General features: G+C 36.4%; 1 protein-coding gene across 1 annotated transcript in view; it reads left to right on the top strand.

Annotated features, from left to right (window-relative positions):
• Positions 1-16,620, top strand: part of LOC105532226 (lipid phosphate phosphatase-related protein type 5) — a 73,482-nt gene that overhangs the window by 30,047 nt on the left and 26,815 nt on the right. Inside the window, exon 4 of the mRNA XM_011970317.1 lies at positions 10,719-10,895. Coding sequence (XP_011825707.1) covers positions 10,719-10,895 — 177 coding nt within the window. The remainder of the gene's footprint in view (positions 1-10,718; positions 10,896-16,620) is intronic.

Raw genomic sequence — 16,620 nt, 5'->3', positions numbered from 1 at the left:
GGGCAGTACATAGATCATATTACCCAAAATCTGAAAATGTTCTGAACTCTGAAATACTTCTCTACTTGAGGGCTCAGATAATGGAGTCTGGAGCTGTAGTAAAGCAGACCTTGCTGCTTTCCAGGTTTAACCAGTGAGGAGACTCAGTGAAGATAAGTCATCACCCACCTAACATCATAGCCCTAATGTACTGAAGGATCAAGACTGGAACTCAGATCCTCTGATGCTATCTGGACCATTATCCACTCATTATAGGCAACTAATGTGCATGCTTACGGCAGGCTGGAAGGAAAGTAGAGATTCTTTTACCACAGCCTGTTAAGTACATTCGTTTTTTAGAAAAAATCAATAGATTCCTGGAAAATATACAGTTTCTTAGAGGTCATTTCCAAAATACAGTAACTACTACACACCTAAAAAATAGCTAAAGTAATGCATAAGGCTGAAAGGTCACATAAATTATTCATTGTGAGAGTTGCTGTACATTTTGTATGTATTTTTGTTCTAATTAGATATAAGCAGTGTGATGTGATATACACAAGCCCAGCTCTCCAAAGCAGTATGTTCATTTATTCATCCATTGACTCACCCTGTGCCGGGGCTGAGTATCCAGTAAGGGGCAAAACAAACATATCCCCTGTCTCCGTGGAGGCCTAGTTGGTGTTTTAACTCAGTTGTTTGAAACTGTGACCTGATGGAAATCATGTCATACACAGAGTTTAGTTATCTAACTCAGCCTTCAAAAACCTATTTAACTCATGATGTACTTAAAATATATTATTAATCGTGCTATAGGACTACCATGAAGTACAGTGTTTCCATGAGAAAGCAGGTGGAACATCTTGATTCTTGTTGTATGTCTGGATATAATTGTACTTCCAAGTGGAACTATAGATTTCCTGCCTAGAAACTTCTGTTGGCCACTGAGGCCTGAGACTTGTTATGTTTTATTCCTCCTTCACTGCACTTTCACCTTCCACCCTTGACCTCACCCAGTTCAAACTCATGGGTGCACATAAGCACGCATCCAATTAACCAAGAATTCTGGCCAGTTTAGCATCCTAAGTATTCCAGTCTGTTCATGACTGCAGCCATGACTCTAGTTCAGGATGTGATGATCCAGCACTGGGAACCGCTTCTTCCAAAGTGATACTTTAAAATTCAAAGGTACTCCTGTCACGTTCTCATGTCCCCTTTATGTATTCCCATTTTCCTTTTAATACAAATCCCAACTCCTTCACTTGGCACACAAAGCTTTTTGAACCTGGCCCCGGTTAACCTCTCTGGCCTAATTCCTGCTACTCCCCTCTGTACTCACCCCCGCCTCCACCCACACAGCCTTCAGACTGACACACTGAGTCATTTTCAGCTTCTCCTTCAGGCGTGCTCTTGAAGGTAAGTAGTCTTACCTCTGCTTGAGGACTACTCCAGCCCCGCCTTCCTCTCCAAGGCTGAGGGAGAGAGGATCCTTGACTCCTATACTGCATATATTAATAGCATCTTTGTTAGAGCAAAGATGTAACTGTAACTGAACTGCTTGAGTATGAATCCCAGCTTCATCATCTTCTAGCCTTAAGTCCATGGATAATTTACTTAACCTTTCTGTGTCTTAGTTACCTCTGTTGTTGAGTACCAATGTCATGGAATTGTTTGGATTACCTGATTGAGTGCATGTAAAGCACTGAGCACAGTTCTTGACACAGAGTAAGCATTCATGAAATTTTAACTTTTGTTATGATTAGTTGTTACTGAGAGTGAGCCAAGAACCAGACCAGGCACTGAGGTTACAAAGAGAAAAGGATATTTCTATCCCATATAAGCTAGCATGGGAGAAAAAGATAAATATTTTTATGTAAAAATAACTCTTTTATAATAATTATGAACAGAATACTGGTAGCAAAGTGAGAAAGAGTCATTCTGCTCCTCCAACAGCTGGGACTAAGGCTGAGGTTGTGATTTGAGGTGCAAGCAGGCACTAAGCAGAGAGATGTGTTTTGACACCTTTGATAACTTAACATGCCTTAAACGCAGTTTTTGTTGTGAATGGTAGAACCTTGTAGGTGTGGGAGAAGAGAGGTTACAGAGGTTCACCCGCATCACCTTCCTCCTTCTTGAAAGGGAGTAAAGTGAGAGTTGGAAGCTGGGTGGGGACTCAGTGGGAATGGATGTAGGAAGCTTTTGGTTGAATGAAAATTGAAGGAGTTGGGGAGGAAAATCGCAAGCCTTGAGAGGGGGAAAGAAGAGCACTTCCTAATGACCCAACTGGGAAAACTTCTCCCCTGCCCTTTACTTACTCACCGATAAGGGTTAGGAATGAGGTCAGAAATATACTATAAGCACACTCTTAATTTTAAGACATCCTTTGAAATGTCACACTGTCATTAATATTAATGATGTTTATTGAAATTAGTGTGGAGTTGATTACAGTATTTTGTTGCTGATCACAAACCTATATGTGCTGCAATATTATATTTATCTTTCTAAGGTATTATGACTCTTTTTCTGTTATTATATAATTTAAGACAGTATCTCGACAGTATCTCACGATCTAGAATCCAATTGTCACTTAATATTTAACATTTTCTGGTTCTATATATGTATATTATATACATAGTATAGATTATACAAACATCAGACATATAGATAATCACATTATCATTAATTATAGTTTCTTTCCTCATCTGAAGAAATCCTGAGAAATATTTTGAGTCCTAAAGATTTAAGTACAAATTCAGACATCTTTGAGGACTACTCAGAGATACTTGAAATATGCTTTTATTGTTATACTACTAATTTCTTGCCCCGAACAGTAAACTTAATTTTTTTATTTATGTGTTTTAAATTTTGCAGGTTCTACTTCATTTTTGTTTAAGGTACAGCAAATCTAACCCTTCAATTCACCCAATAGTCTTGTGCATATGTTTTTTTAGTATTTAAAATTTCCAGATTAGTCTTTAACATGTTGATTTTAGTTCCTTACTTTCTTGTCAGGGAATTTTAAATCTTGGAGATGATGGGATAGAATTATAGCCATCAAATATCTTTTGCTTGCAGGGAATTCTTCAGATGCTACACAGCTTTTTTATTATATATTTTTTGTGCTTGTATAAAACCCACAAATAAGATCACAGGCATCTTTATGTAAATATCATCTCACTTTCTATCTGGTGTATGGAAAACAAGTGTTAAGTGGTGAATATGTATGGTTCTTGATTTCATAGATGATAATGTCAAGCAAAAGTGTATTTGTTCTTCTAGCTGATGGATGAAATGCCACATGTGCAGTATATTTATTGGGTCGGGGAGCAGTCATACTGGAGATAAATAGTCTCCATGTAAAATCAGCCATGGCTGCATTTTAGGGATTAGGTAAATGTGTCCGTGATGAAGGAGCTGTTATTCATAACCAAACCATCAATCGGCCTTTGTGCTGTGGGCAGCAGAGTTACTGAGCATATTCAGATCTTAACTTCATGTACCAGCTGGTCCTGAACACTGAGGTTGTTGTTACTTACATCACATTTGTGACTCAGTGTTTTTCATTCAAGGACATCAGCTACAGGATAAATTCTGTGTTCATGATGATGTAATCTTTTGTTAGGTACCCATTAAGGATATTGTAAAGAAAGTGGATGTTTACTCTTGATTTTCGAATACAATAAGGAGCTTTATCCCCATGCCCATAAGTTAGAATACATTATTTCTCCTAACACATACATAGTTTTAATCCAAATATATTGTTTTAATCCTTTTAATTTATTCTCATCACAAAGCAAACAAAAATTCTCATGGTGCCATGTGATGGTAGTGAAACTTACACTACTTATGTGACTACCATTCTAAATCCTACAGATTAGTATAGTCATTTTCATTTTACAAGTGATATAACTAAGAGTCAGAGAAGTTCAGTAATTTGTGTAAGGTCACAGAGCTAACTGGTGGTAGATTGAACTTTTAACCCTGACTATTAAATTCCTAAAGCTGAACTTTTCCTCCTAGCTTACACTGACTAAATACGGAATCTCCCAAGTCTCTAAAGGTATCAATAAAATACAAAACAACCGGTTAACTTTGATGAAGTAAAGTTTTTTTAAAAGTAGCCATTATGATAATTAGAATCTGAAAAAATAGGCTATATATGATAGTTTAACTTAGAAAACTCTAAATAATTCCATGATAGTATCATTTTATTGCACTATGTGCCATTTGAAATGGTAATATATTAACAAATATTTAAAAATAAATGTAAATAAAAATATGTGGATAAATGTTGTCTAATGAAGCTCAGGTAGCCTGGAAAATGGTTTTAGGATCAGTACCCAACTCAAAGCAATAAAATAAATAAAAATAATAAAGTAGCAGTAACTGTGGAAATGGGTAAAAACTTTTTTGGAATATTCACTGATCATTTTGTATACCCTTTAAATTATGATGCTCTTGTTTAGGTCAGCATTGTCCAATAGAAACAGAAAGTGAACCATATGTGTATGACTTTAAAATGGCTAATAGTCACATTTTTAAGGTAAAAAGATGATATTAATATTTAATATTTTGTTTAACCCAGTATATCCAAACTATTATCAATTGTTTCAACATGTATTAATATGTTATTTCAACATGTATCAATATGTTAGCAATAAGATAGTTTGCTTTTTTCTTTTTCAAAATTTTCTAAATCCAGTGTATGTTTGACACTTGCAAAATACATCTCAGTTCAGACACTACATTTTCATCTGAAATCCTTGTTCTGTATTTAGATATAAAATTTACAGTGTAAAAAGTAGATGTGAAGCCCAATTTGTTTCAAACATATATTAACATTTTCTAACAATCTAATTGAGTACCAGTTTTGAAATCCTTTTCATTAAAATCAAATAGAATTGAAAATTTAGTACCATAGTTGGCCTCATCACATTTCAAGTGCTAATGGCTACAGTAGCTACTGGCTACGTATTGGTTCAGTGCCTCAAGGAAAGACTTCAAGATAAGAGGAAAAAGAAGTGTTTAGCTTCAGTAATTAAATGAGGCTAGCTTTGTCAAGCGAGAACAGGAATTTCTAAATATCAAAGCTTTACATATCAAAAGCAAAATTTGAATATCTGAATATTTTGAGTGTAATACAATATTATATATAATGTAAGTATTATTATTATATTTTATTATCTGAGTATTTTATAGAGAAAACACAACTTATAAAGGGTGATAACACCAACCTAGGGGAAGGGAAGGGAGTACTTCCTGTCCTAGGAAGTGGAGGATTGGAGGAGAGGGAAGGGCTTAATGTGCCCACTTAGGTGAGCACCCATACATTAGAAACCCAAAGAAGGCAGTTGGTCACTGGATAACAGAAACTCCAGAGAGGTTGTGGTGATAACAGAAAGTAGAAGGGCTTGTACTTCATTTCTGGCTTGAAACTGGGAAAACAATTTCTCTTAATATACCTGCAGCAGGTAAGTCCGCAGAGAAGACAGTGGGAGCCCAGGCACCCTGCAGCAGAGCTTGGGAGGGTAGGCAGCCCACCTGGGACTACAAGGAAGATGTGCAGGTGATGAAAAGGATCTTTATTTCCTGTGAGCCTAAATGGACCACGTCAGTATGGGGCCACAAGGACATTAACAGTGGCTGTCAGTAGGGCACCAGTGAAGCAGTGGGATACACACCTGGCAGTGGAGGCCAGTGAAGGCTGGTGGGTTGCCTCCCCACCTTGACCTGGAGGTCTTGCAGGCCTCCAACTAGACCCCACTGTTGTTTTTCCAGAAGAGAGAATAGTGAGAAACAGAACAACTAAGCATTTATTCAGAATTCCTCCCACCCCATTTCTATTCAGTGGAAGATGGGTGCTTATGATGAAGTTTAGATCAGTTATGGAAACTAGAGTTATTGCATGTTTTATGCAATCTAGATTATAACACTGTACAGAAAATTTATGACTTCAATATCCCACTGCTTATTGCACCACCATTAGCACTCCTGACCCCCATCACAATCCTGAAAGGTCTGAATTAAGTGAACACAGGTCTGTCTGGCAAAGTCCATGGTCTTTCCACCATTGCATCACAATTTTGTTACACACCCCATCAGACACCTTTACATTGCTGTTTGGCAAATTTATCAATGAAACAAGAATATGAAGTCTGGGTACATAAATAAAACTTTCAGGACACTACAAGGTTGGCTTAATAAATGAATGCCCCATTTTTTTAAATAAAAATTTTATATGAAAAATGTCAGTAGCATTTTGTAAACAGATCTCAGGCGAAGTGCCATGAGGCTCTGTCCTTGATGCTGTCTTGTTATTGGTGATCTGTCTGGAGCTAACTAGAATCTGGGAGAAAGATGACTAATATACTATGATAGATGCCAGCATAAAAGTTCAAAATGGTGTTGACAGGGTAAAATATTGTTTTGAAAACAATAATAAATTTGATTTTTTGAACAATTTCAGGAGCCCAGGGTAAGGGGAACTTGATAAGGCATCAGTTCATGTGAAGAAGTCATGGAAGATTCAGTGGATCGCAAACACAGTTTGACCAATAATGCTATGAAGTTATTAAAACACACACACTCTCTCTCTCTCTCTCTCTCACACACACACACACACACAGGCACACACACACACACGCACACACACACTAATCAAACCCAGTGCCCTGTTAGATTGCATCAATCAAAGTCATCAAAATCTGGAAATCGGTTTAAAGATAATCCAATCCTGACCTGACTATGAGAATACGGATCAATGAGTAAGACTATAGGGTGCAATCTAGAAAAGTCTCAGCTGCACTTTGGGCTGGTCAGTTGATAGTGGGCACCGGTTTGCTTAACTTTGGGCTGTACTCTTTGAGAGAAGTACTAACAGATGTCAAAAGCACTAGACTGTGCAGAGTGCTGAGGGATCTGGCCACTGAGTTATTCCCATACTGAGGGGAATTGAGGCTGTTTCATCTGTAGAAAAGAAGAGGCAAATAGTAAAAGAATACATATAATCATTTGCAAATAAACAATTAGTGGATGTCTTTAGGGCTAAATAGCACAAGAAAGGTGAAAGAAGCATGAAAACAAGAGAAGGAAAAAGGTTCTCCAAAAGCTAGACCACAATGAATAGCCTGGACTTGCCTTCTATGTCCTCACTCTAGTGAAGGAACCAATGAAAATAAATTATAACCATACATTGTGGCCAGTGTTCTCAGATGAGGAACAAGGTGCTTTGAGAACACAGAGGAGGACTGCATATGTTGTCTAGGATACGTTTCCCCCATCACTTCCCTTTTACCTGGAACTCTCATGCTCATTCTTCAGGATCTAACCATAGATGTCTCCTCTTTGAAGAAACCTAGCACAGTCTCTGGTACATAGTAGGTGCTTCATAAATATGTGTGTGTGTGTGTTTATTTTCATTTATTTTTATAATAGTATTGTTTTGTTATTAATAATAGTTCAATGTTTTCTCAATTTACACAAAAAATAGGTATATATTATAACAAGTGAGTCAATGCATATTACAAACTAATAGGACATTATGATTATATTTTAGTAAAAGCAAACAAGTAAGCAAAACCTTTTTATATGTGTGTTAATTATTGTATATATTTGTATAAGCAAAGAGAAAAAGTATAGAAGAATATACACAAGGCTCTTAACAGGGAGCAAATGATCAGCTTTGGCTTTCTGCATCTTAGTGCTAATGGATATTTGTGGAATGGATGAATAAGCTCTGCTAATAATGATTAAATGGGTTGGCCTGCGAGGTAGTGAGCATCTACTGACCCTAGAGGACTGAGTGAATACCATCTCCTGCTCAAATCACACACCCGGCTGTTTGTATTTTATTTTAGCTACATTTTGACATCTGGTCAACCTAGATGGTTTCATAAGTGAATTAAAAACCAAGAGAGCATAAATAATCAATTCCTGTTCTGTATCCAACATGCTTAATAGATTATTATGCCATAATTTCCTCTTCTGCAAATTAAGAATAATAGACTTTCTGTAAGGATAACACAATTAGACTGGTTTAAAAGGCACTTATGTTCATAAAGTACTAAAGAGTTGCTGAGTACAAGTGAAAGCTCTCTTAATTTTTCTTTTGTAACATCCATGCCAACTGATTATGCTACAGAAAAATTTGTACATTATAAAGCACTACTATGATCTACTTTAAAATTAAATCTATAACCCTTGAAATTCACATAACCCTTGAAATTCAGCCACTGTCCACTCTCCACTCTGATGGAGGGAAAAGCCAAATACCAGACTATTCCTAAAATAGAAGCTTTTTCATGAGTTTGCATTGTGGCTAGACTGTCTGTGGGCTCCTTATAAACCTTGCTTGAGTCATTAGGGCAATTTGATGATCAACTTGACGTTCAAGAGAAACTTCACAGGGATGTAGCCCAAGCCCACATTTTACTATGGGCTCATACAACTTGGCCCAGTAAGGGCTGGGCTGTATCTGAGATGGTCTTTGGGGGTGAGGGAAAGGCAAGTGTTTTCTGAAGCCAAATAGATTCTGTAGGGCATTTTGCACAAGGACCACATTTACACTATTTCCCACTTCTCTCTAATAGCAGAGCATAGAGGTAGCCTTAGTTCTATGATTCTATGGTGGCCTCCTTTCTCCTGTCTTTAGTTCCTGACTGGCCTGCATTCACTGGTACTCAGCTTATGCTCATTGGCCATTTCCTCCAGGCAAGAAGTCAATGAAGTAGAAAGGAAGATTAGGAGATACTCAAGTGCCTTCCCTTTACTTTCCATTTACACCTGTCTTTTCTCAGCAGTGCCACCGCAATCATCAAACTGTACAGTCTTCATAATAAGCTTTGTCTTGATTCAGTTTTTAACCTATAAAATGGAGGTAATGATGATACCTAACTTAGATGATTGTTTTGTAGATTGAATGAGATAAGTAATCTGTTAATAAAATGCTTAGAACATTGCCTTGAAGAGCAATCACTCATGAAATGGTAGCTATAATTGATACTAGCAGTATTAATATTATTCAGTTATCATCCCACGTTTATTTTGTCTTAATGAGGACAGAATATATTGAGTATTAACAGATGTAAAGAAATGTAAAAGTAAGAAACAATTAACCAGCCTTATAGCTGTGTTAAAGAAAACCTCACAAGAAGCCCAAATTTTCCTCTCTATTCATATGCACTAGTCATACAAGGAGTTACTCAATTAGCTGCATCACTAGAAACCTGAAGTGGTGTGATAGCCTGGCCTTGTTATTCATGTGGGCAGAACTCTTTAACACATTCTCTCAGATTGGCAAAAGCATCATTTTCTCTTTCTCATCTCTTCCTGTTCCCCTCTCATGTATACTTATCCTCCATTACTGAAATTATCAAGCTTTTCCAAGCACAGGCTTAGACACACAAACCCAGCTCTGAAAGTCACAGGCCAAGATGGAGACAGTTCAGCTCCCCCCGCCCCAGACTATTGAGACCTGGGATGGATTGTAAAAGGCTAGAACTTGGCTAGAGAGATGCCTTGTATCACTTGGACTGCTTACATATTTAAACAGCCCCTTTTGGCAGCTACAAGGGCTGCAAACTTCGCCCAGAAAAAAAAAAATAGAGAAGATAATTACTGGATTTCATAGTGTTCTAAAATGGCTGGTATGAACTTAAAACTTAAATTCTGATTTTAGTTTACTCTCTTAAGCAGATGTATTGTTTATTTAACCAGGGACAATAGTTAAGGGTATGTATGCATTTCTAAGAATTTTTCTGAGTATATTATCAGTACCAGATACTTCCTGATGTTTATACCATAAAACCTGATTACATTATCAAAGTCATCTCTTTTACAATTGCTCTACTAATAACTTGAAATAATAATTAAATACAGTCAACAAATTTGCTTATAAAGTAATGCATAAAATTAAGAGCAGTTGAGCTATAGAATAAGTTAGATGGGGGAAGGACCAAATAATTCTTGAGCGTGGTGGCTGATGACATTTCATTCCCCGCAGTCAGTTGACACCATATGTTCATTAGCGTATGTCCAGATGCCAGAAATGTAGGTATTTATTCATTGTTTTGTTTCTAGTTGACACATTTCCCTTATTGTACTTAAGTATTTTATTGTCCTAATCCTGGCTGATAAAATGTAGTCAAAGTAATTTCACAACTTCATTTAACAACATGAAAGCAACCGTGGCATTACATTGAATCTTAAATTCTTTCTTCAAAGTAACATCTGTTTGGTAGAAATCTATTCCATTTTATTTTTTCTAGCTATATTCACAATCCTGGTTTTTATGAAGTATGCATCCTCTAAATATGGCATACACAAATGGAAACATTAAAAACACTTAAACACTTCGTGAGTTTTCCCCCTTCTAACAATATTGTTGAGGTTGATCTAAAATGAAAATTCAGATAAAACAAGAATGGAGATAGTAAGAATAAAAAGAAAAAAAGACAATTGGACTATCTGTGCTTGGTGTTTCTAGATGATTAATAATCTTATATTAAGAATTGGCCATTTGTAACAGATTGCCATATAAGGTAAGTAAAATGAAACAATTGCTACTCTTGAATTCTGCTTTTAAGAAACTTATTTCAAAAACTTCATAAACTCCAGTTAATGATTTGAACCATACAGCCATATGTATGTCTATAACTATATGTTTGTATATACACATGATATTCTATGCTAATAAAGGAAATGCCTCCATGAAAAGTCATGTTTTTTATTTAACATTTCAGATGTATATTACCAACACAATCAAAGCCAAGGGAACCAGACTTGCTAAGCCAGTTCTATGCTTGGGCTTAATGTGTTTGGCATTTCTTACTGGACTCAACAGAGTAGCAGAATATCGAAATCATTGGTCAGATGTTATAGCAGGCTTTCTGGTTGGAATATCTATAGCAGTATTTCTGGTAAGTACAAATTTCTGTATATATCATTGGGTTTTTAATTAACTTGCATAATCACCTATGAGAAAATACAAGTGTGAATCACTGGGTTTGTCTAAATGTAGTGTATCAAACAAGTCATTCATTTAAGTCGTTCATTTCTTCCCCCTCCCCCATTTGTTCTGCCACAAGTCGGGTTTGGGGATGAAAAAAATACAAATCCTACACTTAAAGTTGAACAATATATTTTCATATAAAATAGAACTGGCCTAAAAACACACTGTCCCTCCCAAATAGTTTTTAAGACTGGGATAAAAACTGCCTATAATATTTTTTAAGGATTTATGACAAACTTTATATAAATCTTTAAAAATGTTTCAGGACTGGTTTGGATATTTTTTAAAAATTCCTCAGGGAAGTTGGCATCATGTGGTATGGAGAGCATCCCAAAGTCCCCTAGTGCCTCCCTGCTGTACTCTCCCTGAGCCTCCATGTCCCAGTGCTTTCTAACAGGCCAACCTCACCTGTGAGATGAGGCGTTTTACATCAGTAACTGAAAACTCATGAATAGTTTCCAAGACCGTACCTTGTCAAATCATATTTCACCACACAGTAAACAGCATACACAGTGACTTATGAAGTAAGCATTCCATTTATACTCTTATTATGAAATCTTCTAGGAATATCTCCATAGGTTTTGGTTGTTAGAAAATGTATTTTAGTCTGACTTTAGAATTCATCATTATTTATTTAACGAGAGGCAATAGTCAAGGGTTTATATGCATTTCTAAGTATTTTTCTGACTTATTATCAGTACCAAATACTTACTGATGTTTATACCATAAATTCTGATTATACTATTAGATTATACTATTAAAGTGTAGTATAATCATGAGTATATAACATTTTATAAGTATAAGTATGTGATAAACAGCCCGAACTTCCCTCTGTACTCATGTGCACTAGTCATTATGAGTATAGCACATTTTACACAAATGAAACAATGTGTAGACTATGAATTAAACATATTTTTGCATTGACACATTATCATTTTAAAAATACTTTATGTCCATTTTGATTACATTTAAATTGCCCTTACATGTAACTGTACTTTGTTAGCCTCATTTTACTAGTTAATAATCAGTAAGCAAACACTTCAGTGAATCTTTCCAGCTACCAAATGCTGAAACATAATTTATGTACTGGGCATTTTAAATAAGCTATTTCCTCTAGAATCTCCTGTGGTAAAGTAGTCCCCATGACCTCATCTCTGTACTACATCCTGTGCTTCTTTTTGATACCACTCTCTGTGATTCCCAAGGTCCCTGGGAGACTTAGACTCAACCTTCTCTCATTCCTGGAAGTATCCTCTAGCCTCATGAAAACTGGGGCCCTGGCTTGAACCAAAACCCTTTTTTTTTTTTTTTCATTCACTCACACAGTTGAAACTGGTTAACATTCAGAAAGCAAAACCAACAACAAACTTTACATAAATCCTTACAAAAATATTATAGGCAAAGCCAAGAGCATACACGTAGCCAAAATTTCAAAGCAGTAATGTCAGATGCAACTGTGTTTCAGCTCTGCGGGTCCATAACATATTCACTGGCATTTCATCAGCCTTCTTGTTTATCTGTGGCTATTGCTACCTTCCCTATACTTTCAGTGAACACCTTACCTTACAAGGCCATCACCAGAATGCTGGTGCCTTCCAAGTCACTTCCCTGTCTGGTGAATGTTGAGCTGAGTTCTGGATCCCCCTTGAGCTCAAGACCCTCCAATTGCACATGTTGAGAACGTTCCATGATAGCCCTTTGAACATTCCCGTTCTCCCAGGAAAATGATTTCATGAAAAGATTATATGTAAATAATGCCTATATAATGACTAAAAATGCATCTATGCATTCATTCACAACCATTTATGAATGTGAATGCCTATAGGTATGTTTAAATGTGGCTAAATAACAGCCTCCCTAAAGGATCATTATAAGGCTCTATAAAGGTTAAACAAAATAGTACGAGTTCAGCGAATGACTACATGAATGACTGGAAAAAGTTTCATAAACTATAGTTTGCTTCCTCTCAGTCCCTTTTGCCCTATGTGAGATTTGTGTTTTGAAAATATATTTGCAGGACGATAAGACAAAGTTGAGGATAGAAGAGATGGGTTATGCAGCACCAGGGAAACAGGATGGTGCAGATTGGTCCTCAGTGGCACAAAGAGGGAGGATATCCATCATGTCCTCCAGAATATTTAGGAGGTGGAATGGTTTGGAGCCTGGTGGAACATGGAAGGTGATATGGACGAGGCACAGGGAGCCTTCTATGATGATTCCCAATTTTCTCATTTGGGAAACTCAACACATTTATTTTGAGCAGTAACTCCAGCTCTGGCCTGTAATATGTTGTAATATCCTAGGGTGTTTCCAATTATCTTGCAGTGTGTGCAGAATTCTAAAGTGATTCCGAAATAAAATTAATGCTAATCTACTCCAGATCTCTGTCTTGGTTAAAGGAACCCAGAATACCCAGTCACCCAGACTCCATGCCTAACATTTGCCTTTGGCTCATTCTCCTGTTTCATTCCACACACCAGTGATTCATTTAGGCCAGGTTCATTTCCACTATAAAAATATTTCTTCCATGTCTTGTGTCTTTGCTCTCTGACCATACCTTTTGAATTGTAGACATTATTGCTTCTTACTAAAATAGTGAGGCCTTCCCTGAACCATGTTTAAAATGACTACTTCTCCTTGAGGATTCCTTTCCTCATTCCCTACTTTACTTTTCTACATAGGATGTTTCAGCCTTTAAATATGTAATATTAATTAATGTGTAATAAATTAGTGTGCAATATACCATATGAAACATTTTTGGTTTTGTTTTCCTATCAATCCCACTAGAATGTAAGCTCCTTGTGAAGTTTGTTTGTTTTGCTCACTGCATATTCCCAGTAACTAGAACAAGGTCTGATACAGAGGAAGTACTGAATAAATATATGATGAATGAATTAATACATGAAAGAATGAATAAAGAATGTTTTATTTACTTCCCAGAATTCTTTTAAGGATTAAGTGAAATCCCACATGTAAGAAGTGCAGCCTAGTGCAGACAGACATTGAATACCACAGTCTTCACGTTTGATGACTATATTCAAACCCTTTAGACACCTGAGATTTGTCTCAGACAAGATCCAGTTTCCCCAGGAAGCTTCCCTGATTGGCTGATTTTTCCATTTTTTCCTGCATTTCTACCACTCTTTGAGTCTGTCCTCTTATAATTTAATAAGGAATTAATGCTGTGTTAATTGTATTACTCTTATCTCATGGGCATTTTGTTTCAGGTTAGACAGCAGAATCACGATACTTAGCAAAATACAAAACAAATACTAGTTGAACAATATTTGTAGATTGATTATGATATATATGACAGTGTCAGGCAGACTAGCTCAAGTTTATTGAGCCGCAACAATAGCTTGTCATGTTATCATATATAACAGTAACAATAATAGCTATTGTGCTCTTTACTACATTATTGCAATTAACCCTCAGAACGGCTCAGTGAAATGTTTTTATTGTCTTCATTTTGCAGGTTTAAAAAAAATTGAAGCCTGATTATATGAAGTAACTTGCCCATGTTCACAAAGCTAGTAACTGAGAGATCCGGGATTATGATCCAGACCAATTTGACCCCAAAGCCCATGCACTTAACCCCATACAATAATGATGTTTCATTTACCACAAAGAGTGAAAATGAACAAGAATGGATCAGATTAAGTAATCATCACGACAAGAAAAAGAAAATATATATATAGTGATGATTTACTCATATCATCTTGGTAGGAGAGAATAGAATTACAAGAATTATACATGTGGAAGTCACTCATGTAAAAACAGAATGTCTGAAAGCAGAGTAACGTTAAATTGTATAAGCACATCAGAAAATTTGACAACTTCTGTCCTAGATGCTTGCTCATTCATTAATCTGATCCTTCACTGTGACAGTGGGAACACAGCGGTGAGCAAAAAAGAACATCTCTGCATTTGTGGAACTTGGAAGAGACACATCAATCAAAGTATTACTTTAAATGATGTTTAATTTCATACTAAGTGCTCTGATAAAAAGAATCACAGCTCCATGTGAGCAAAAAGCAAACAAACAAAAACAAAATAAACCGTCCTAGCTAGGAGTTCAAGGAAGGCATCCATGAGGAAGTGAAGCTGAGATGAGATATCACAGCTGAGTTAGATATGGCATCCAAAGACAGTGAAGGTGAGGAGTATCCAAACAGCAGGAAGTGAAAGCTAACAGAAAGTGTTTTGAAAACAGAGAAGAAAGGCTGTAAAAGTGGGCCTGGGCCAGAGTTTACACATTAAGAAATATGGAAAGCCAAGCCATGAATGGCGTTAAGGGGGTAACACAATCCAGTTTGCATTTGGAAAGATCATTCTCACATTATGGTGGAAATAGAGGGGTCAAGGTTAGGTTTAGAGAGATAGTTTATGAAGCTGTGTTGGTATCCAGGCAACAGGTGGTAGTTGCTTAGTTTTTGGAGTTGGTGGAGGAGATAAAATGAAGAAAATATAAGAAATCAAGATACTTAGATATCAAGATATTTAGAAAGTGACATTGAGCAGATTCAGTAACTGGTCATGTGTAAGAGGTGTAAAGGATTAATTCAAGTTTTTAGTCTTGTGCAGCTGCATTGGGATGGAGGTGGCTGTTGAGGGATGGGGTGGCATGTTGCCTTTCCTTGAAAGTGTCCAGAGAAAAGATCAAGTTTGGAGTGGGGGCTGGAGGGGACAGATCTTGAGTTTAGTTTTGAGTAGTTGTTGAATTGTCATACCTTTGCCAGACAAAGAAATGAAGTTAATTTAGTGATCTATTGCAACCTTTTCACTTTCAAATTGATAAAACTGAGACCCAGAGAACTGTCTGAGAACGTATAGACTCAGGCATGCTCAAGATCAAACACCAAGTCCCTCGCTTTTTCTTATCACCATTTTTACAAACAGGACATCTGTTCCATACTTGTAAATGTTAGCAGACAAGACTTCTTAAATATTGGGAGTCTAACTCTACAGAGAATTAGGTAATTTATTTCCCGATAATTAAAATACTAAGAATAAGAAGAATAATCATGATGCTAGTAGATACAATTTGATAAGTATCTGCTGTGGGTTAGTCACTTAAGTATTTCATATGCAAATTCCTAGCTGCTTCAGTGGAATTACCTTGATCCTTAATTAAGGCAAAGAGATAACCAATACGTCGTTTCAAAGAGTCTCCAAAACCTACATAATATAAAATAATTATCATTCCAGAAGCCCATATTGTCTCTAGATAAACTTTTATCACATGAGATCCATATATCTATGTACAGTTACTTCATTGTTAACAAATTTTACTTCAAAATAATTATCAATGTTATTCATCTTCCCAATTTGCCAATAATTTCTAATACTAGTGAAAAGGGAAATATGTGTATATGTGTATGTATTTCATGGAATGGGTGTGAAACTGCTTATTTGTTTCATTGTTGTTGTTGTTGGCTAAAATTCTTGACTATATCCTTTGTATTTTAGAGCAGTGGTCAGTCAGCCAACTGCAGCCCACAGACCCAAATATGATCTGCTGCCTATCTTTGTAAATAAAGTTATTTTTGAATATTGACACTCCCATTTGTTTATGAACTGTCAGTGGCTATTTTTGCACCAAAAAGGCAGTTGAACAGTTGCAGCAAAGGTTG

Source organism: Mandrillus leucophaeus, unplaced genomic scaffold (genome assembly GCF_000951045.1).
Source record: "Mandrillus leucophaeus isolate KB7577 unplaced genomic scaffold, Mleu.le_1.0 Scaffold940, whole genome shotgun sequence".
In the NCBI taxonomy this organism is placed as follows: Eukaryota; Metazoa; Chordata; class Mammalia; order Primates; family Cercopithecidae; genus Mandrillus; species Mandrillus leucophaeus.
The sequence above is the reverse complement of the archived record's forward strand: the minus strand, read 5'-3'. Positions and strand labels throughout refer to the sequence as shown.